We start from the raw sequence: 22,986 nt of genomic DNA, 5'->3' as shown, positions 1-22,986 counted from the left end.
GGAATCAGCATGAGAATACAGCTTCTTCATCTCCCTGTCCCATGACTTCGCCCTGCAGTCTTCAACCAATTAATGATCTCCACACTTCAGACCACTCCAAAACCCTTAAGAACCTGAGCCTCAAAGTTCTCCTGGAGACGAATTTGAGGTTTCCTCCTATCTGTGTTTGGTGGCTCTATGATTAAACCTCTTTCTCTTCTGCAACCTGGTGTCCCAGTGTATTAACTTGCCATGGGCATCAGACAACAAACCTATATACAGTATCCCAAATATAGTGCTCCACTTTGAAATCGGAAGAAATCCTGCATGAGTTAGTCTTTTGAAATAAAAATTATTTCAAATTTAAAAATATTTATATATGTTCCCACTTAAGATATCCACAAGTATTTGTTTACAACCTTTTACCTTGCTTTGCATCTTAAACATTTTTGTATGGCAATTTCTGTCTTCCTATCATCTCGGCCATCTTAGTGCAAAGATACAAAATTGTGTGGCTTACTAAGAAAAATTACGGTAAGCTAAGGTTAGGTTAAAGGATCTGAAACTTAGCAAAAAAATGAGCAGAAATTAAAGCTATAAAAAGGCATGGGTCCTGCTCCAGTTCTCTTTGCTTCTCCTTTGTTCTCTTTCTCACTTTTAACTGCCTTCTTTGTTTCCCTTGAGCCTGATTTCTTAAAAAAAAAAAAAAAAAGAAAATCTGAATATCTCAATTATCTCGAGGCTAAAAGGATTTTTGTTTAGGAAGTATGAAGATTAATTCAATTAAATAAATAGTTCTTGAGCATTGACTACTAGGGGAATACTGGAAGATAGGCCTGGAAAGTTATGGTCAACCTGTAGCAGGATCCTTGGGTTAGCCTTAGAGTTTGAACATTATCCTTTGGCCACAGTAAAACATTTAACTTTTCTTTTCCCACAGGAACATGTCAGAATGATTACACTATTTGTGGGTGTGTAATCTGGAAGCTGTACCACGATTTTGAAAGAGAGACTGAAGGCAAGAAAAACAATGTGGTGACTTGGGGAAGAACCAAGACATAAGGAAATGAAGACTTACTCTTGGGTGATGACAGTAAAAAGAATGGAATAGGCCTGAGAAACAGGAAAAGGGAGAACTGATGGGACTCAATTACTGGTAGGGCTAAAGAGGAGGAAGGACAGGGTGAGGAGGAAGGACAGGGCGAGGTGGCTCACGCCTGTAATCCCAGCACTTTGGGAGGCGAGGCAGGAAGATCACTTAAGCCCAGGAGTTCACCAGCCTGAACAACATGACAAAAACCCATCTCTGCAAAAATTACAAAAATTAGGCCGGGCGCAGTGGCTCACACCTGTAATCCCAGCACTTTGGGAGGCCAAACCGGGTGGATCACCTGAGGTCAGGAGTTCGAGACCAGCCTGGCCAACGTGGGGAAACCCCATCTCTACTAAAAATACAAAAATTAGCTGGGCATGGTGGTGTGCACCTGTAATCCCAGCTACTTGGGAGGCTGAGACAGGAGAATTGCTTGAACCCAGGAGGCAGAGGTTGCAGTGAACTGAGATTGTGCCATTGCAGTCCAGCCTGGGTGACACAGTAAAACTCAGTCTTAAAAAAAAAAAAAAAAAATTAGCCAAGTGTGGTGGCACACACCTGTGGTTCCAGCAACTCAGAAGGCTGAGATGAGACGATTGCTTGAGCCCAGGAGGCGAAGGCTGCAGTGAACCAAGATCGCACCACTGCACTTCACCCAGAGCAACAGAGTGAGACCCTGTCTGAAAAAGACAAAAAATAAAAATAAAAGAGAGAGAAGGAAGGATTTAACAAGCTTATGTATTTCCTCATCTGTTAAAATAAAGAAAAGAAACTGAACTAGAGAGCTTCTGGTATCCTGTTCAGCCATAAAATTTTGTTGTTTTCTATTATTCTGTTATCTGAAAATGAGAGGAAGAACTATTTCAGTGGGAGAAGCAGTTTCAAGGAGAAAATAACAAATTTGATTTTAGACCTCAAATCTAAAACCTTGAGAAATTTTCTAGTTCAGTTTTCTTTCTTGAAGTTATCGTCCTCTCCATCTGAGATTCTAGGAGATTAAGCAGTTGGTCTAAGAACACCCAACTAGTCCATGACAGAGAATGAGAATAAAAGCCCTCCCTGTCCTGTAAACGAACTGCTTATAAAGGCATCAGCACATGTATGTAGAGATTTCCGGTAGACCCCTAGGGAGAAAACAGAAAAGAGAGAGAAAGAGCAGAAATAAAGACATGGTTTGAGAAGACATCTGTTTCATGAAGACATGAAGTTTCTTGTGGAAACCTCATTGATGAGGTTTCCTTCCACAGAGCAGCTTGTGGAAGGAAACTCTAAGAACAAAATGTATACAAAGATGAAAGACTTCATTAAAAACTCACCCTTAGAGAAGTAATTACCAATGAATGCCACGAGAAACTAATTTAATTCCACTGTCATATCTTCTAATCATTCTGTGAGATGCTGACTAATTCTATACTATTAACTGGAAAAAAGTGATGAAAAGCTAAAAGTAATGCAGAATAATGGAGGGAAAACTGTAAATTAATCATAACTTTCATTTACACGTAAGAGGGACCTATAAACTTCAAGCACACTGATATTCCCCTTTCCCTCAAGTCTCGCTGATCAGAGTTGACAGGAGAAACAAACCAAATGGTTTGATACAATGACAAAGGTCATGTAGGATATATGTTGAGGCAATATGATGTACATGTGGATTCCTGGTGATTTTTATTTTTTCCAAAATGAAGTACTTCTAATGTTTCTTTCTATGAAAGTAATAACTAACAATGATATTCAGATAATACAGAAAAGAATGAAGAAACCGAAAATCATACCTGTGGATAATTTCTTTAATATTATACCATATATGTATCATTTTATGCAAATATAGATTATTTAAGAAAAATAGGATTATACATATGATTTTCATACACACAATTTTTAGTAACTTTTTATTTAATAATACCATTATAATCCATAAACAATTTATTCATATAGATAGATTTATATCATTTTTAATGCCTATTAAATATTCCCTAGCGAAATTTTGAAGATGATCTTCCTTGAAAAAGGGGAAACTGGGCCATCTATAAAGCCTAATCAAAGTTGAGTAAAGAATAGAAAAATAAAAGAGAGTGACTTAAAATGTGCTGTTTGAACATGTCTAGTATGATGCCAAATTTTGTTTAAAAACTTTTAGTTTCTTTAAAACTCCCCTTCCCCTTCCCAATAGCATCATTTTCTCTTTAGGAATTCATGTTTCCAGAGAAGTTGACTTCACTGTCCCTTCAGAGGTGATGTAACGAATGCAGGCTGTCCAATCAGTATATTTCATCCCTTTGCACTTAATGATTAGTCAGGGTGGGTATTGATCCTAAAGTAGCTCAGTTGAATAATTCTCAGGACTTTTGCAGAGAATGCTGATATTCTCTTTCTTGCTAGACAAGAGGAAGATGCTGACAGCCATTTTAGAACCATAAGAGAAGCCAGTCTTAGAATGGTGCAGAAACCAAGGGAGGCACAGCAGAGAGAAGGAAATTAACAGGGACCTTGATGACATATTGAGTTGTGGGATCAAGCCCCACCCGAAGCAGCCTCACCTGTTGGCCTGTGGACTCTTCATTCATGTGTACCAATCAGTTTTCTTCATTGTTTAAACAAGTTTGAGTTGGGTTTTCTATTACTTAAAATCAAATGCACAGGAAAAAATGCTAAAGGAAAATGCAACAGTAATTCTGTCTGAGTGGTAAGAATACACATGATTACAATTTTTTTTTCTGTGCAGAAAAGTTTCCCTTTTTCTTGATAAAATTAATATACAAGTATGTATTTTGGCTTTTTGGAAATCTTCTAAAACAAATTTTAAAACCATGATTATGTATTAAACCAGGAAGATATATGAAATCCACCCATAAAATAGAACGACTTAAGAGCACAGATATGATGACCTTAGAGAAGACAAATGACCTATGACCTTAGAGAAGACAAAGACCTTGCTTTTGTTGATCTTTGTATTCTCAGCATTTAGAATAGTGCTTTCCCTGACATATGGTAGGCATTCTGTAAATGGTTTTTGAATGAGTGAATAAAACATAATTGCCTATCAGCTATCTAGGAAGTTGGATTGTAACTATGGGAAGTATTTGATACAAGCAACTGTGACATAGCTCTTTTACTGTAACTGGATTTCTTGTTTCCAGCTTTTCACTTGGCCTAGTTTTATAGCTTTATTTAAATATTCCCCCAGGCCAGGCACGGTAGCTCACGCCTATAATCCCAGAATTTAGGAAGCCTGAGGTGGACAGATCATGTGAGGCCAGCCTGGCCAACAAGGTGAAACCCTGTCTTTACTAAAAATGCAAAAATTATCTGGGTGTGATGGCGCGTGCCTGTAATCCAGCTACTTGAGAGGCTGAGGCAGACGAATTGCTTGAACCGAGGAGGCGAAGGTTGCAATGAGCCGAGATCGTGCCACTGCACTCCAGTCTGGGCAAAAGAGCAACACTTCATCTCAAATAAATAAATAAATAAGTATTCCGCCAAATTGTTGACTTCTTTTTGTGATTGTAAATGCTAGAATTAAATAATTATTTCTGATCTGTCAAGTTAAAACACTATTATCTTTTAACATACATATATATGTTTATGTGTGCATAAATATACAATAGCTTTTTTCTCTTTCAATTTACTACTGAAATATTCTCACAAAAGCAATAAAGTGGAACCTAAACATCTCATGTGGCTATTGATCTTGTTATTGACCCCAAGAAAGGCTCAAATGTGATTAAATGGGCAGAGGCTTTTGTCCAGGCCAGAACTTAAGAAGTTAAGCAGAGGCCGGGTGTGGTGGCTCACACCTGTAATCCCAGCACTTTGGGAGGCCAAGGCAGGTGGATCACTGAGGTCAGGAGTTCAAGACCAGCCTGCCCAACATAGTAAAACCTTGTCTTTACTAAAAATACAAAATTAGCCGGGTGCAGTGGAGTGCGCCTATAATCCCAGTTACTGGGGAGTCTGAGGCAGGAGAACTGCTTCAACTTGGGAGGCGGAGGTTGTGGTAAGCCCAGATCATGCCACTGCACTCCAGCTCGGGGGCCACAGAGCAAGACTATTTAAAAAAAAAAAAAAAAAAAAAAGTTAAGCAGAAAAACAATGAAACCAGAATTAGGTTATGAAACTGAAAGTTAACTCAGTGACTTACATAAGATAGGCTGCAGAAATCACAATAGAAGCATGGTAACTTTGGGGGGCCCACCAGTTTGTTTCAAGACTTAGCTTCTTGATATTTGTGGTTTTGACCACTTTTTTTTTTTGAAAGGAGAGAACAGGAACATGAAAATGAAAAACAAAAAAAATACACTTGTTCCTACTTCTAAATTGTTCATTTAAAAGTGGGCTCACTAACAAATTTATTTAATAGGCAGTCTTTAAAGAAATAATATTTTAACTGTGCAGAGCATTTTCTAATTTGAATAACGCCTAAGGTGAAAAATTAAAACTAACCAACGTTGTAAAATACAAACAGGAAGTGGAGAAATCCCAGATTTTAACCTTGACTTTAGATTAAGAATGTTTTTAGCTGATTCTAGTTAAAACATTTTTGAGTAAATAGCTAGCTCAAAAAAAGGCTATCACATCCTCAGCACAACAGTGAAGCACATACCTCAGATGCATTCTTCTAGTAGAGGAAATGTTTCAGGGGTTCCAGTCTCCTTCCCTCCTTGAAGGGGCAGGTCTTCTATCTGTGTTGATTTCTATAGTCTCCTCAGTGTCAGAATAGTATTTGGTAGACTAGAAAGTAGAAACTTGATCAACTTTTGTTGCCCTACTAACGCTTACAATAGAGCTAAATAAGTTGGTGACATTTTTGTATTTAGAGAATCACTCAAAACAGAAACACCTGTTCTTTTTTTTTTTTCCTCGAGACAGGGTCTTGCTCTGTCGCTCAGGCTGGAGTGCAGTGGCACGATCATAGCTCACTGCAGCCTCAGCCTCCCAGGCTCAAGCGATCCTCCCACCTCAGCCTCCTGAGTAGCTGGGACCACAGGATGCGCCACCACACCTGGCTACTTTTCGTATTTGTTTTTGTAGAGATGGGGTTTCGTCATGTTGGCCAGGCTGGCATGAAACTCTTGGGCTCAAGTGATTCTCCCACTTCAGTCTCCCAAAGTGCTGGGATTATAGGCGGGAGCCACCACGCTGGGTCCCTGCTCTTTCTTAGACTGCTTCTTTCTGCTATTAACAAAAGTAACTGATAGAGAAGAAGTATCAACACTCAAATGTCTACATGGCAGCAGAGAAACTAGACAATTTTTATAAATGACAGTGGCTGAAACAGAATAAATCATGGGGAATCATCATTGGTATTATATAGACTAAATATGATAGTGTTCCATTAATTAATTCTACAAATATTTAAATGTTCTCAGAATTCCAAACATTATTTAGACTTTTCTTTACCTTAACTCTTATGCAAGCTTTCCCTAGACCTTCCCAAAAAGTTGAGACAGGAAAGGAAACTTAAGACTGCTGAACCATAATAACATTCACCAGGCCTACTCACAAAGAGGTCTGGACACTAGATTGGAGATTGCTATTCTTGGAGAACAACATTGATGAAACTATGCTTCTCAGTGCAGTGTGAATTGGGGTCTCGGTCTCTATAGTCTATAGCTAATAGTATAATTATATCAAATCTGACCTATTATTAGTCCAAATGGCCTAAACCAAACACTGTCCCATAGGTTTATTGTACTCATGTATTTTGGAGACAATAAGATGTTTATAGTAATGTTAAAACTTGAGGCCAGGCACAGTGGCTGACACCTGTAATGCCAGCACTTTGGGAGGCCAAGGTAGGAGGATTGCTTGAGCCCAGGAATTCAAGACCAGCCTAGGCAACAAAGTGAGCCCCCGACTCCACAAAAAGTAAAATAATTAGGCAGATGTGGGAGTGCATGCCTGTGTAGTCCCAGCTACTCAAGAGGCTGAGGCAGGAGGATTGCTTGAGCCCAGGAGTTTGAGTTGCAGTGAGCTCTAGTCACATCACTGCACTCTAGCCTGAGTGACAGAGTGAGACCTTGTCTCTAAAAAAAAAAAAAAAAAAAGACAAAAATTCCTAGAGGATTCTTAAAAATTTCATTTCATGTATTGTCTCAGTGACTGGTCAAGGATTTTTTTGTTGTTGTTGTTTTAACCCAATAGTCTTTGTCAAGCCAAGAACTGGTGTTGAAAATTTCAGCCCAACATTTGCCATAGTGAATAAATCATTTATCTTACAGGCAAAAGAAGATCAAATCTGAGGGCACTTGAAGTAGTTTTTAGAAATCTTCAAACCACAAGCAGACATCGCAGTGAAATTCAGAAGTCCCTGTCTGAATCTGTCCTCACAACCACTTTAATCTCACCCATCCAGCCATGAGTGTCAAAAATTAGAGTGTGCAGGTAATGTTTGTCCAAAACAAATTTGTCCAGATTCCCTCTGTTAACTTCTGAAGGTGGTAAGCAGGGAAGGAGCATGAGCTCCGTTACAGAGAACTTAGCCTGTGTGAAGGTTAAAGAGGAAAAAGCCCTCGTGGGAATAGCTAGACATTCCAAACAGCATAGAACATCAGCAAGAGTAATAGCAAATGAACTGAAGAGGAGGCAGTTGTCTCCTCAGCTCTCGGAAAGGGAAATAACAGAAGGTTTATATCAGTCCCATTGAGGCTGGCGACCAATGGGAAGTGGTTGCTAAGGAGACGGCTGGTGCAGGGATTACTATAGGCAGGATGAGGGAAGGAAGGTATAGGTTTATGCATTTGCTCCCATTCCTTTTTTCCTCTTTTAGGCTTGATATGCTTCCAGGTTCTCCATCATTCTTTCTCTTTCTCAGCGTTTTCTCACCTTCTCAGTCTTCTCACTTCATTGTTACTACATGCTAGTGACTTGGTGCTACCAGGCTACCTGCTTGCCCCACACATTATTTGTTCAACATGATTTGCATGTATAGGTTACTCGTCAAGAACCTAGGAAGGTCAAGTGAGCAAACAGATGGAAGAACAAGGGGATGGGGACAGTCATAAGGATTGAGGGCTATTACAGAGCATTCTGCAGAAAGCTTAATCACAGTGAAGAATCCAAAAGTTCTGTCACAGTAGTTCTCAACTGGAGCTTCATATCAGAATCACCGGGGGAATATAATTTTTAAAACATGGATGCCAGGGCCCAGCCAGACTTTACTCAATCAGTGTCACAGGAATCAGGTCCAAGGCCTGTATTTTTTTCCACCAGATTCTGCAGATTATTCTATTGCAAATTCCTAGTTAAGAAATTCTCATTTAGGGAATCAACTAGAAATTATGTCTTTTTTTTCTTCTTTTAAGAGACGAGGGCTTGCTCTGTCACCCAGGCTGGAGTGCAGTAGTGTGATCATAGCTCATGGCAGCTCCAAATTCCTGGGCTCAAGTAATCCTCTCACCTCAGCCTCGGAGTAGCTAGGTGTGCACCACCACACCCAGCTAATTTTTTTTTTGTAGAGACAGTGTCTGGCTATGTTGACCAGACTGGTCTTAAACTCCTGGCTGCAAGGAGTCCTCTTGCCTTGGACTCCCAAAGTGTTGGGATTATAGGTGTAACCCACCATGGCCAGCCTGTTAGTCTGTTTTAAGAGTAAGCAGGAATATTTATCTTAGAGGAGGGCAAAAAAATTTTTCTACCGGCTCAGTGCTCATTGGGAGAGATACATTTTCATTATTTAAAAAGGGCACATTGGGTCTGGCATTTTCCATTAGAAATCCATTTCAGTAACTATTTTCCTATGACATCGTTCCTCATGTGAAACCCATTTCTTTTGATTTGCTCTTTGTGGAGAAAAACAAAACAAAACGGTTGGCTGTCTTCGTTCCTTGTACATATACACCGTGTCTTCCCTATGATGTCATTTCCAAATCCCAGTCAGAAAGTTCGTATTATAGGTAAAACTGGGTAAGGTAATTTTCTGACACATTCAATAACTAAGCTAATACACTGAATGTGTTGTCGATTATGTAGTAAAACCCCAGTGCAGTCTTTTCACAATCTCTTAAAGTTTTGGTTTTTGAGAAACAATTATAATTCCTCTTATCTTTCTTCAGAGATGTTATTTCTAAAATTTGACTTTTTAATAATCTTTTCCTTTATAGTTTGTGCATTTGTTTTTTTTTTTTTTTTTTTTTTTTTTTTTTTGAGACGGAGTCTCGCTCTGTCGCCCAGGCTGGAATGCAGTGGCTGAACCTCGGCTCACTGCAAGCTCCGCCTCCCGGGTTTACGCCATTCTCCTGCCTCGGCCTCCCGAGTAGCTGGGACTACAGGCACCCGCCACCTCGCCGGGCTAGTTTTTTGTATTTTTTAGTAGAGACGGGGTTTCACTGTGTTAGCCAGGATGGTCTCGATCTCCTGACCTCGTGATCCACCCGTCTCGGCCTCCCAAAGTGCTGGGATTACAGGCTTGAGCCACCACGCCCGGCTACATTTGGTATCTTTTTAAAGAAATCCTTCCTTGCATCAAGGTCATAATTATATTTACCTATGTTTTCTTCTGCAAGCTAAATGTTTTGTAAAATTGTTTTTCTTTGTACCAGTTTTTAATTCTCATCCGTTATTAGAGCCCCACTCTAGATCCAGAATGTAGAAAGTTTCTGTCCCACACAGAGAATAATACTTCTAGCTCCTGCTAGAGTCTGGATCAAAAAACTCTCAATGTAGAATAAAGTAAAATAGGAGTATTCAAAGAGACTTTAAAATTTATAAAATGTGGTAAAAGAAGATAGCGGATGGCTGGGCGTGGTGGCTTGCACCTGTAATCCCAGCACTTTGGAGGCCAGGTGGGAGGATTGCTTGAGCCCAGGAGTTTGAGACCAGCCTTGGCAACACACTGAGACCCTGTCTCTATTTATTTAAAAAAAAAAAGTGGGGAGGGGGGCCAGGTGCGGTGGCTCACACCTATAACTCACTTTGGAAGGCCAAAGCAGATGGATTACTTGAGGTCAGGAGTTCAAGACCAGCCTGGCCAACATGGTGAAACCCTGTCTCTACTAAAAATACGAAAATTAGCTGTGCGTGGTAGCACATGCCTATGATCCCAGCTACTCAGGAGGCTGAGACAGAAGAATCATTTGAACCCAGGAGGTGGAGGTTGCAGTGAGCCAAGACCATGCCACTGTGCTCCAGCCTGGGTGACAGAGGGAGACTCTGTCTCAAAAAAAGAAAAGATAGCAGAGCAGTAAGGGCAGTATCAGCTAATGGAAATATAAATTATCTTAAAGCCAATCCTCCAGAGATACTGAAGAGATGAGGCATTAAGCCTTGAGAAGAGTGAGCAAAAGCAGTATATGTGGTCTAATGGCCACTAGCGAAGTTGTGGATAAAGTTGTGGATAAACTTATCGCATGTTTGTCAAATGTCTAGCAGAGATATGCTTATCATATATTTGTCAAATGTCTAGCAGGGCCTTGAAGATACCCTTGAAGAAAAGTCACTTCACAGTCTCATGTCATGGCTAATAAGTAACCAGCCACTCAGAGTCAGGTGTCAGGTGAGGCGCTTCATGCCTATAATCCCAGTAACTCAAGAGGCTGAGGCAGGAGGATCATTTGGGGCCAGGCATTCAACATCAGCATGGGTGACAGAGTGAAGCCCTGTCTCTAAAAAAACAAAAATCAAAAAACAAAGTCATCTCAAAGACAGAACTCTTTGGTGGCACACTCCTGTAGTGCTAGCTACTCAGGAGGCTGAGGTGGGAGGATCACTTGAGCCCAGCAGTTCGAGGTTGCAGTGAGCTATGATTGCACCACTGCACTCCAGCCTGGGTGACAGAGTGACGGTCTGTCTCCAAAAAAATTAAATTAAAAATAATTAAAAATAATATAAGAAAGAAATCCTTGGATACAGTTCCTAGAAAGTGTCCCACACAGCTGAACCCTGCTATGGCTCTGGCCTCTCATGTCCACCTGCTCCCTCAGGTCCTTGGCTCAACTTTGGAACTGGTTGTTGTACTTTGGGCTCCAACCCTTGTGCCGCTCTGTGAACATCTGTCACCTCCTGTCTTCTACCTGCCCCAGTGGTGCTGCTCTATTATTGACTTGGCTCACTTGTACACTCAGAATCAGAGGGCCTTCATGATCCCTAATATCACCTCAAGCTGATACGAGTAAGCTTCTAGCCTTACCTGACCTGCTGTTACCTGATGGAGACTATTGCTTGCACTGGTAAAGCCAAACTGTTATGAGGGCTCCACATACTCAAATGGTCTTAAGGTCCATTTGACAGTCCTCTAGCAAAGGAGGCATTTCCATAGATATGAAATCATCTGTTTTCAAAGGCGTGACCTGTGTTAGGCTACCCTGGGCTGAGTAGGCCCATCCTTTGTGGGAAGACCTGTTTTCCTCCCACCAAGTGACTCTGATAGTTTGTTGGGTTCAAGGGATGATTCCCCTCCTCACCAGCAGCCGACTTCCCTGCTGTCCACTATAAGAAGTGTTACTTCTGGCTGGGTGCAGTGGCTCATGCCTGTAATCCTAGCACTTTGGGAGGCCGAGGTGGGTGGATCATCTGAGGTCAAGAGTTTGGGAGCAGTCTGGCTAATGTGATGAAACCCGGCCTCCACTAAAAATACAAAAATTAACTGGGCTTGGTGGTGGGCGCCTGTAATCCCAGCTACTGGGGAGGCTGAGGCAGGAGAATCGCCTGAACCAGGTGGGTGGAAGTTGCAGTGAGCCGAGATCATGCCACTGTACTCCAGCCTGGGTGACAGAGCAAGACCCCCTCTCAAAAAAAAAAAAAAAGAAGTGTTACTTCTGTCACTGCAACCCTGGCCAGGACTGCCTGGGCTTCTGGACGTGGGAGTGAACTGACAGCGCTGGCTCAGCTGCCTCTGTCTGCTGGCAGGGCAGATGGCCCTTCCCTCCCTCACTATTTTGTGTACTTTTCCCCAAAGTTTACCTCCTCAATAAAAAGACACTGCCTGACACGCTTTCCTTTCTGCCACTTCCAAATTCTCTTTGCCCTGGAATAGCCCAGGAATCTCAAATAGTCAGGCTCTGATATCTTGGATCCCCTAAAATCATTGCCTGTGGGCTCTCCTTTGCACGATGCTGCGAACTCCCCAGTGGTTAGCATTCTACATGGAAGCAAAGTTTGTCCTGGGGAAATCTCAGGCCATAGATCTGACCTGTCACCAGAGTCCCTAGAGCAGCATAGGGCCCTGGCCACCATAAAAGCCATCGAAGCTTCGCTTCAAGAATTATAGGTCTAGAGGACTCTCCTCCTACTTCCTCAAGTCCCAGTAGATAACTAACACTCCTGGTATTTCTTCTCTGAAGATAAACCTTGTAAACCAACAAGTATCTCAGAGAGGTCTCAGTTTAAAGGCTTATTTTGCAAATGTTAAGGTCCATGGTCTATGACACAGCCTCAGGAGGTCCTGAGAACATGTGCCCAAGGTGGTTTGGTTATCGCTCAGTTTTATGCATTTTAGGGAGACAGAAGTTACAAGTTAAAAACATAATCAATACATGGAAGGTATATACTTGTTTGGCCTGGAAAGGCAGAACATCTTGAATGAGGTGGCTTCCAGGTTATAGGTGGAGTCCAAGATTTCCTGATTGGCAACTGGTTGAAAAGTTAAGCTTTGCTCCTTAAGAGTTTGAAGTCAGCATAAAGAAATTATCGAGTTAAGACAAGGGGAGTTGTGGAAGCCAAGGTTCTGACCATGTAGATGAAGCCTCCAGGTAGCAGGCTTCAGAGAGAATAGATGGTAAATGTCTCTTATGGGACCTTAAAGGCGTCAATCTCTCTGGAAAAGATCTAGTTATGGAAGGGGATTCTGTACAGAGGACACATTTCCCACAAGAGACAGCTTTGCAGGGCCATTACAAAATATGTCAAATAAATATATTGTGATGTGAATTACTTTGATTTCCTTCAGGGCCTGTGATCTGCCATGGGATGCTATACCACAGTCAAGCTGGAATTTGGTATCTTACTGCTACAGAGTCTGTTGTCAGTCTTTTGAGTTAGTGCTGGTCAGTTAGTGCTTTTTGAGTTTTGTGCCTAAATTCAAAAGGCAGGAGGGTAAAAGGAGGTGTATTCAACTTTGCCTTTCCCATCATGGCATGAAGGAGTTTTTCAGGTTTCTTTGGGATCGTGTTGGCCAAGAGAAGGGTCTATTTAGCCAACTGGGATGCTTAGAATTTTATTTTTGGTTTCCATTCTCCCCTTTCTGGCCAAGATTTGCCAGAAGCAACATCAATGGCCAAACTTTTATTTTGTTGTGTATTGTTGCCGCAGTGGTGTGGCTACCTGGCCTGCATCCATCCTGTCCCTTGCTGGGACCCCCATAGCCAAGACACTTAGATCCAAAAGACTCATAGTCAATGTAAGCATTCTAGGCCAGGCAGGAGTGGAAGTGTGCAGGCATTCATCAAACCTTTAAAATCTTCTAAGTAGTGTTAGAGCCAAAAAGTCAAAAGGCAAGTTTGCAGAACTGATTTATCTATAAATTTTATGCATTGAGCTACTGCAGTCTTGGTTTTAGTTACAGACTTGTAGCAATTAGCTGTGCAGAACATAAGCATTTTGTTAAAACCATTTAAATTAGGGAGTTTAGAGACTTTTGTTGTATTGCAATGCTTTTTGCAGTCTTTTTAGTAATTTGTTCTAAGATGGCTAATAAAAAATAATAAGATCTCCCCAGGCACAAAAACTATGCATAATTGTATCTATCTATCTTCATAAATCTCATAACTGGGAGTACTATACTCAGGAAGCTTTGTTACTTGATATCCTCTGGGCAATTTTCTTTTAACTCTATAGGAAGCAGGAAATTCTTTATGGTTGGGGTAGACAGAAAGGGGCCACATAATGACCCAGGAGGAAAAGTCTCTCATTTTGTCAGCTGTTTAGGCATCTGAATACCCGCCCTTGAGGTGGAGGGTCTGCACTAATTCTATCCCTCAGAATCCATACTTACAATCCCACATGTCCACTGCTTCTGCAGTAATCCCTGGGTCTAGAGGAAAGGTGCTTATATTTCCCCTAGAGGTAAGTTTTACTAGTGGGACATTAGCAATGAAAGTAGATTCAGGCCGGGCGCGGTGGCTCAAGCCTGTAATCCTAGCACTTTGGGAGGCCGAGACGGGCGGATCACGAGGTCAGGAGATCGAGACCATCCTGACTAACACGGTGAAACCCCGTCTCTACTAAAAACTACAAAAAAAACTAGCCGGGCGAGGTGGCGGCGCCTGTAGTCCCAGCTACTCGGGAGGCTGAGGCAGGAGAATGGCGTGAACCCGGGAGGCGGAGCTTGCAGTGAGCTGAGATCCGGCCACAGCACTCCAGCCTGGGTGACAGCGCGAGACTCCGTCTCAAAAAAAAAAAAAAAAAAAAAAAAGAAAGTAGATTCAGCCCAGTGGGATTCTAAATAAGTTTTAAATTTTGGAGCTTTCAGGTACAGAGAGAAAGGGAGTATTTGTTGCTTTACCCAATTTTGTAAGCTATAAATAGCTCAAAAAGAAAAAGGGGTTTTTCGTGGGTTTCCCGCCTGCCGCAGCGTTAAACCATAATCATGGTGGACACGATGGAGTTGCCCAGGTTGCGCATCAATGCCGGAATGCTAGCTCAGTTCATCGACAAGCCTGTCTGCTTTGTAGGGAGGCTGGAAAAGATTCATCCCACTGGAAAAATTTTTATTCTTTCAGATGGAGAAGGAAAAAATGGAACCATCGAATTGATGGAACTCTTTGATGAAGAAATCTCCGGAATTATGGAAGTGGTTGGAAGAGTAACTGCCAAGGCCACCATCACGTGTACATCTTATGTCCAGTTTAAAGAAGACAACCATCCTTTTGATCTTGGACTTTACAATGAAGCTGTGAAAATTATTCATGAGTTTCCTCAGTTTTATTCTTTAGGGATTGTGCAACATGATTGATCTTGATGGAGTTTCAAATGAGCTATATTAAAGACTATTAAAGGAAGCCCCTCTTGTTTGAGGGAGAGATTTCTGTGCTTTCTGACATTTAATTTGCTCTTTTTAAGGTATTCCAACCTAGAGTTTTTGATGGAACCGATATATTGACGGTTCTCACCTAAGCCCTTTCATAAAGAATTGCTACTCCAATATATGGTCAGATTAGATGCAAGAATAAAGCAGTTGTCTGAGTTTAGGTTTCTATTTTATTAATAAAAACTGAAATGGTAAAAAAAAAAAAAAAAGAACAGAAAAGAAAAGAAAAAGGGATTTTTGTTTGTCTGTTTTTTCAACTGTGGAAAACAAAACAAAAGGACATAAGCCCTGCCTGGCTCTGACAATGACAGGAAAGGGAAACGGACAAATAAGAAGTAAACATTTAAATTGTGCAGTATTAAGGCACAGAACAATGATTTTAATTTGGATAGAGGACTGTTGCCAGGCTGGAGTGCAGTGGCGCAATCTCGGCTCACTGCAATCTCTGCCTCCCGGGTTCAAGTGATTGTCCTGCCTCAGCCACCTGAGTAGATAAGATTACAGGCGTGTGCCACCACACCCGGTTACTTTTTGTATTTTTAGTAGAGATGGCATTTCACATGTTGGCCAGGATGGTCTTGATCTCCTGACCTCATGATCTGCCCGCCTTGGCCTCCCAAAGTGTTGGGATTACAGGTGTGAGCCACCGCACCCGGCCGAGGAAAAATTATTAAATTAGTATTTATGCTTTTGAATATAGGTCTTGTCCAGTGTGATTAAAAAAATTTTTAGCCAAATTAAATTTAAAAGTTTAATTGAGCAATGAATGATTCACGAATCAGGCAACCTCATGAGCCAGAATAGGCTCTGAGACTCCAGCACAGTCACGTGGTGGAAGAAGATTTGTGGACAGAAAAAGGAAGGTGATGCACAGAAAATACAAGTGAGGTAGAGAAAAAGCTGGGTTGTTTACAGGTTGGCATTTGCCTTATTTGAACAGTTGAACAGTTGGCTACATCTGATTGGCCAAAACTCGGTGATTGGCACAAGTGTAGGCTACAGTATATACCTCCATTTGTTCACAATATACAGAGAAATCTTCAGGCCAAACTTAAAATATGTAAGGAGGCAGGTTTAGGCTAAACTTGATCTAACAAGTGTAGCATGAAAGCAGTTTATTTTGGCTGTTATCATCTCTCAGTTCTGAGGATGAGGTTTTGGTTAACTTAAGTTTGCTGCCAGATAACAGCATTGACATTTAAGATTTACTAGGAGTCAGTGCTCCTTTGAGATGAGATAGGAGTACCCAGGAGTCAAACCCCTTCAACTTAACAGCACAAGAGCTAGTTAACATATCTGATAAAGACCCTATTTAATGGGAATGGAGGGAGTCTCTCAACTGATGTCTAACCATCAGGCTGGAGGTGATGATACTAAAGTTTATCTTAATTGGAAGCTATAGAAAGATTCTATAACCTTGGGGTGATTAATTTTTATAGTTCTGATAAGCCTCCAGCAATAAATTTAAGTCAGAGGCTTAAGTTAGGATTTGATTTTTGAGACTGTTTGTCAAAGTATGTTAAAAGACTCAAAACATTTTATTGAAACAGAACCACAGATCATTATAAAATAATAGTTATTCACTTAACCAAAGTGATAATAAAAAGACTTTATTTTTATTGTTATTATTTTTGAGACAGTCTTACTCTGTTGCCCAGGGTGGAGTGCAGTGGCCTGATATTGGCTCACTGCAACATCTGCCTCCCTGGTTCGAGGGATCCTCCTGCCTCAACCTCCTGAGTAGGTGGGTTTACAGGTGCAAGCCACCATGCCTGGCTTATTTTTGTATTTTTAGTAGAGATGGGGTTTCACTATGTTTCCCAGGCTGGTCTCAAACTCCTGGCCCCAAGTGATCCACACATCTCGACCTCCCAAAGTGCTGGGATTACAGGCGTGAGCCACCATGCTGGCCAAAAGACTTTAAAAGCTGTAAAAACCTTAACTCTTTTAATGTTTAGTTTTTAAAAGTAATTTTTTAAAAACCTAATAAAAACAACATAGGAATTATCTTAAAATTTTTGTTTCTTAGGCTAGTTGCCAAAAAGAAGGAAAAAAAAAACTCTTCTTTTTTTTTTTTGAGACGGAGTCTCGCTCTATCGCCCAAACTGGAGTGCAGTGGCCTCAGCCTCCCGAGTAGCTGGGACTATGGGCGCCCGCCACCTCGCCCGGCTAGTTTTTTTTTTTGTATTTTTTTAGTAGAGACGGGGTTTCACCGGGTTAGCCAGGATGGTCTCGATCTCCCGACCTTGTGATCCGCCCATCTCAGCCTCCCAAAGTGCTGGGATTACAGGCTTGAGTCACCGCGCCCAGCAAAAAAAAACTCTTCTACAGTGATTGTTTTGAGAGAGAAGAGACAGACCCTCTCATATTGTTTTATATTGTTTTATATTGAGAAAAAGAAAGAGAAGCAAAATTAAAGGCAGGTAGCCCGGTGCCTGGGAACTAGACCTGAAACCAAGGAACCAGACCCAAAACCAGGCCTGGGCCTGCCTGACCTAAGCCTGGTAGTTGAAGATCAACCACTGACCTAACCGGTTATGTTATCTATAGATTCCAGACATTGTATGGAGAGGCATTGTAAAAATCCCTGTCCTGTTCTGTTTCGTTCTGATTACCGGTGCATGCAGCACCCCCAGACACGTACTCTCTGCTTGCTCAAATCGATTATGACCCTCTCACATGGACTCCCTTAGAGTTGTGAGCCCTTAAAAGGGACAGGAATTGCTCACTCGGGGAGCTCAGCTCTTGAGACAGGAGTCTTGCTGATCCTCCCGGCTGAGTAAACCGCTTCCTTCTTTAACTTGGTGTCTGAGGAGTTTTGTCTGCAGCTCGTCCTGCTACAGTTTTTCCTTATGGGAAGCCCATTTGGATAACCTGAATGTCAGACTTGCTAAAAAGATAAATTAATCAGACACACAGAAAGAGTGTGTCCTGGATTGAGTGACCACCATATTATAGAGGCCTTGAGGAGGGACATATGTGACTCTTAGCTACAGCATGGGAAGTTGTCTGGTTATGTTGACCACTTTAGACATACCTTGGGGTTCAGAAAACAATACCCCAGAGTGATAATTATGAACCCAGAAAATCTGAGACAGGTCTCAGTTAATTTAGAAAGTTTATTTTGCCAAGGTTGAGGACCTGCCCATGACGCAGCCTCAGGAAGTCCTGACATGTGCCCAAGGTGGTCAGGGCACAGCTTGGTTTTATACATTTTAGGGAGACATGAGACATCAATCAACGTAAGTAAGAAGTAAGAAGTTGCCTGGAAAGGCAACTTGAAGGAAAGGCAGGAAGACTGGAAGTTGGGAGGGAGCTTCCAGGTCACAGACTGGTGAGACACAAATGGTTGCATTCTTTTGAGTTTCTAATTAGCCTTTCCAAAAGAGGCAGTCAGATATGCATCTATGTCAGTGAGCAGAGGGATGACTTTGAATAGAATGGGAGGCAGGTTTGCCCTAAGCAGTTTCCAGCTTGAGTTTGCCTTAATGATTGTGTGGGGCCATGGTATCTTCCTTTCAGGTAACCAAAGGAGCAGCCTCAGAAATGAAAGCTTCTGTTTGGCCTTCTCCTGCCCTCCTGTTTCTCAGTGCCATTTTCCCTTTAGGCTGGCTATAAAAACTAGAATCTCTCTTCCCCAAGCTGAGTCCCAGAAACCAGAGCCTCTTTTTCTCAAATCCAGCCATAAAACTTAAAAATATTTCTCTAATTTTTCTCCACTTTTCTCTGGCCATGAAGAAATTCTCTGAACTTCCTTGTTGGACTATAGGTTATAAGACTCCTATACCCAGAAGGAAGGAGATGCATACTCAGGGAGGTGAAGAAGAATCTAGACAGACAGGCCTTGCTCCTTTCCCCACACCGTCTACTAGCATTCAATTACATCTTTAATTTTTTACATGGCTGTTCATACTTTGTTGAACCTAAGCATAAAAATGAACAATTTTCCCTGTATCTTGGGTCTTTACTCTGAAAATTCTCACATATATATACTAAACAAATCTATATGCTTTCTTTTCAACCAATCTGTCTTTTGTGAGTTGATTTTTTTCAGCAAACCTTTGGAGGGCTCCTGGCCCCTAAATATGTTAGAAAAAGCCAAGAGTACAGAATTAAGTTATACTGGAGGAAAATATGGCCTTCTTTTTTAATTATTATTTTTTAATTTTTAATTTTTTTGAGACAGGATCTTGCTCCGTCACCTAGACTAGAGTGCAGTGGCGTGATCTTGGCTCACTGCATTCTTGACCTCATGGGCTCAAGCAATCCTCCCACCTCAGCCTCTTGAGTAGCTGGGACTACAGGCATGTGTCACCAGGCCTGGCTAATTTTTTTAAAAATTTTCTGTAGAGATACAGTGTTACCATGTTGCCTTTGCTGGCCTTGAACTCCTGGGCTAAAGCATTCCTCCTGCCTCAGCCTCCCAGAGTGGCTGGGTTTACAGATGTGAACCACTATGCCCAAAATATTGCCTTCTTTAAAAATTTTCAGGATAAAACATTTTATATCAGGCCATAAAAACAGATTTAGAACTGGAAGAAAAAGAAAAAAAAAAGTCACAGAAGCCAACAAAATTTGAAGGAGAGCATCCCAGGCCTTTCCAAAGGGATAAAAAGCTGAAAGCAGCAGAGTACGGCAGAAGTTGAACTTCTGAGATATCAATCTGAGAAATTTTTAAAAAGAAGCAGATTAGGGAAGTGGAGCAAGATGGCCAAATAGAAGCATCCAACAATTGTCTCTCTCACAATCCTCTCAGGAACAACAAATTGAACAACTATCCACACAAGAACACCTTCATAAGAACCAAAAATCAGGTGAGTAATTATAGTACCTGGTTTTAACACCATATTAAAGAAAGAAGCACTTAAGAGGGTAGGAAAAACAGCCTTGAATCACCTACATCACCCTTACTTCATCCCCTGGCAGTGCATAGAGAGACTCTGTGCACTTGGAAGAGAGAGAGCACAGTGAGTATCGGGGGCTTTGCATTGGAACTCAGTGCTGCCCTGTCATAGTGGAAAGCAACATGGGGCATAACTCAGCTGGCACCCACAAAGGGAGCATTTAGACTAGCTCTAGCCACAGGCAAATCATCCATCCTAGTGTTGGGAACCTGAGTTCTGGCAAGCCCTGCCATTATGAGCTAAAATGCTCTGGGGTCCTAAATAAATATGAAAGGCAGTTTAGGTCATAGGACCTCAATTTCCAGGCAAGGCTTGGGCTATGCTGGCTTCACGTCTGAACCAGCATTGTCCCAGTGGTGGTGACCACAGGGGTGCTTGTGTCAACCCTCCCCCAACTCTAAGCAGTCAGCTGAGAGAGACTTCATTTGTTTGGGGGAAAGTAAGGGAAGAGAGGAAAATCTCTGCCTACTAATCCAGGGAACTCTCCTGGATCTTACCCAGGTGTTGTGCTGGGCTCAGAGCCAATGGACTTAGGAGACACACAACCCAGTTAGATACCGGTTGGGGCAGCCAATGGAGTGTTTGCACCACCGCTCCCCCAACCCCAGGCAGCACAGCTCACAGCTCCAACAGAGACTCCTTCCCATTGCTTGAGGAGAGAAGGGAGAGTATAGAGGACTTTGTCTTGTAACTTGGATACAGCTCAGCCACAGTAGAATAGGGCAACAGGCAGAGTCCTGAAGCCTGCATTCCAGTCCCTAGCTCCCAGACAATATTTCTAAACACACCCTGGGCCAGAAGGAAACTACTGCCTAGAAAGGAAGGACCCAGTCCTGGCAGGATTCATCATCTGCTGACTAAAGAGTCCCTGGACCCTGAATAAGTGGCAGCAGTAACCAGGTAGTACTCTCTGCAGGCCTTGGGTGAGACTCAGAGCTGTGCTGGCTTCAGGTGTGACCCAGCACATTCCCAGCTATGGTGGTTATGGAGAGAGATCCCTTCTGCTTGAGGAAAGGAGAGGGAAGAGTAAAGAGGATTTTGTCTTACAGCATGAGTACCAGCTCAGCCACAGTTCGGTAGAGCACCAAGTAGACTCCTAGAGTCCCTGATTCTAGGCCTTGGCTCTTGGACAGCATTTCTGGCCCTGCCCTAGGCCAGAAGGCAGCACACTGTCCTGAAGGCAGAGACTAAGGACTGGTAGAATTCACCACAAGCTGACTGAAGAGCCCTTGGGCCTTGAACATGGTGATAGCCTGGTAGTGCTTACCATGGGCCTGGAAGTGAGTGGGCCATGGTGGCCATGGCGAGAGACTCCTCTTCTTGAAGTAAGGGGAGAGAGATGTGGAAAGGACTTTGTCCTGTGGTTTGGGTGCCAGCTCAGCCACAGTAGAGTAGAGCACAAGGTAGATTTCTAAGGTTCCCAACTCAAAACCCTGGCTCGCAGACAGCATCTCTGGACCCACTGGGACCAAGGGGAACTCACTGCCCTTTAGGGAAGAACACAAGCCTAGTTGGCTTTGCCACCTGATGATTGTAGGGCCCTTGGTGCTTGAGTAAACACAGGCAGTAGCCAGGCAGTGGTCACTACAGGCCTTGGGTGAGACCTAGGGCTGTGCTGGCTTCAGGTCTGACCCAGCACTGTCCTAGTGGTGGTGACCACAGGGGTGCTTGTGTCAATCCTCCCCCAGCTCTAAGCAGTCAGCTGAGAGAGAGACTTCATTTGTTTGGCGGAAAGCAAGGGAAGAGAGGAAGAGTCTCTGCCTGCTAATCCAGGGAACTCTCCTGGATCTTACCCAAGACTACCAAGGTGGTATCTCTATGAGTTTGCAAGAGCCACAGCATTACTAGGCTTTAAGTGCCTCCTAAAGCAGATATGGCTGCAGTGACCAAAGACTTAGATCACAACTTTCAAGTCCCTTTGAATACCTGGAAACCCCTCCTGAGAAGGATGTGTACACACATGCCCAGACTGCAAAGGCTATAATAAATACCTCACTCTTCAATGCCCAGACACTGACAAACATCCACAAGCATCAAGACCATACAAGAAAACATGACCTCACCAAACGAAGTAAATAAGTCACCAGAGACCAATCCCAGAGAGACAGAGATATGTGACCTTTCAGAGAAATAATTCAAAATAGCTGTTTTGGTAACATTTAACAAAATCCAAGTAACACAGAGAAGGGATTTAGAATCCTATCAGACAAACTTAACAAAGAGATTGAAATAATTAAAAAAGAGTCAGACTGGATGCAGTGACTCATGTCTGTAATCTCAGAATTTTGGGAGGCCGAGGTGTGTAGATCACATGAGCCCAGGAGTTCAAGACCAGCCTGGGCAACATGGCAAAACTCTGCCTCTACAAAAAATACAAAAATTAGCAGGATGCGGTGGTGCACACCTGTAGTCCTAGTTACTTGGGAGGCTGAGGCAGGAGGATCTATTGAGCCTAGGAGGTCAAGGCTGCAGTGAGCTGTGATCATGCCACTGCATTGTAGTCTGGGCAACAGAATGAGACTCTATCTTAAAAAAAAAAAAAAAAAAAGCAGAAATCCTGGAACTGAAAAATGCAATTGACATACTGAAGAATTCATCACAATCTCTCTTTTTTTTTGAGTAGTGTGACACGATCTCAGCTCACTGCAACCTCTGCCTCCCAGGTTCAAGTGATTCTCCTGTCTCAGCCTCCTGAGTAGCTGGGATTACAGGCGAGCACTGCCACACCCAGCTAATTTTGTATTTTTAGTAGAGACAGGATTTCACCACATTGGCCAGGCTGGTCTTGAACTCCTGACCTGAGGTGATCTGTCCACCTTGGCCTCCCAAATTGCTGGGATCACAGGCGTGAGCCACCATGCCTAGCCAACATCACAATCTCTTGGCAGCAGAATTGATCAAGAGAAGAAAGAATTAGTGAGCTCGAAGACAGGCTATTTGAAAATACACAGTTTGAGGAGACAAAAGAAAAATGAATAAAGTAGAATGAAGCATACCTACGAGATTCAGAAAATAATCTCAAAAGGGCAAATCTAAGCTATTGGCCT

At 42.3% G+C, this 22,986-nt stretch overlaps 1 protein-coding gene across 1 annotated transcript; it reads left to right on the top strand.

Moving 5' to 3' along the window:
- Positions 1-14,594: 14,594 nt before the first annotated feature.
- LOC117095376 (replication protein A 14 kDa subunit-like) lies at positions 14,595-15,229 on the top strand. The gene has a single exon (XM_033232118.1). It carries the CDS (start codon positions 14,595-14,597, stop codon positions 14,958-14,960), a length of 366 nt encoding a protein of 121 aa, XP_033088009.1. The 3' UTR covers positions 14,961-15,229.
- Positions 15,230-22,986: the final 7,757 nt, after the last annotated feature.

The sequence above is a fragment of the Trachypithecus francoisi genome, unplaced genomic scaffold (assembly GCF_009764315.1).
Source record: "Trachypithecus francoisi isolate TF-2019V2 unplaced genomic scaffold, Tfra_2.0 Lachesis_group13, whole genome shotgun sequence".
In the NCBI taxonomy this organism is placed as follows: Eukaryota; Metazoa; Chordata; class Mammalia; order Primates; family Cercopithecidae; genus Trachypithecus; species Trachypithecus francoisi.
Note: the sequence above shows the minus strand (reverse complement) of the source record. Positions and strands in the feature narration are given on the sequence as shown.

Coding starts and splice junctions, on each gene's coding strand:
- LOC117095376 (XM_033232118.1), top strand. CDS start 14,595: ATGGTGGACACGATGGAGTTGCCCAGGTTGCGCATCAATGCCGGAATG.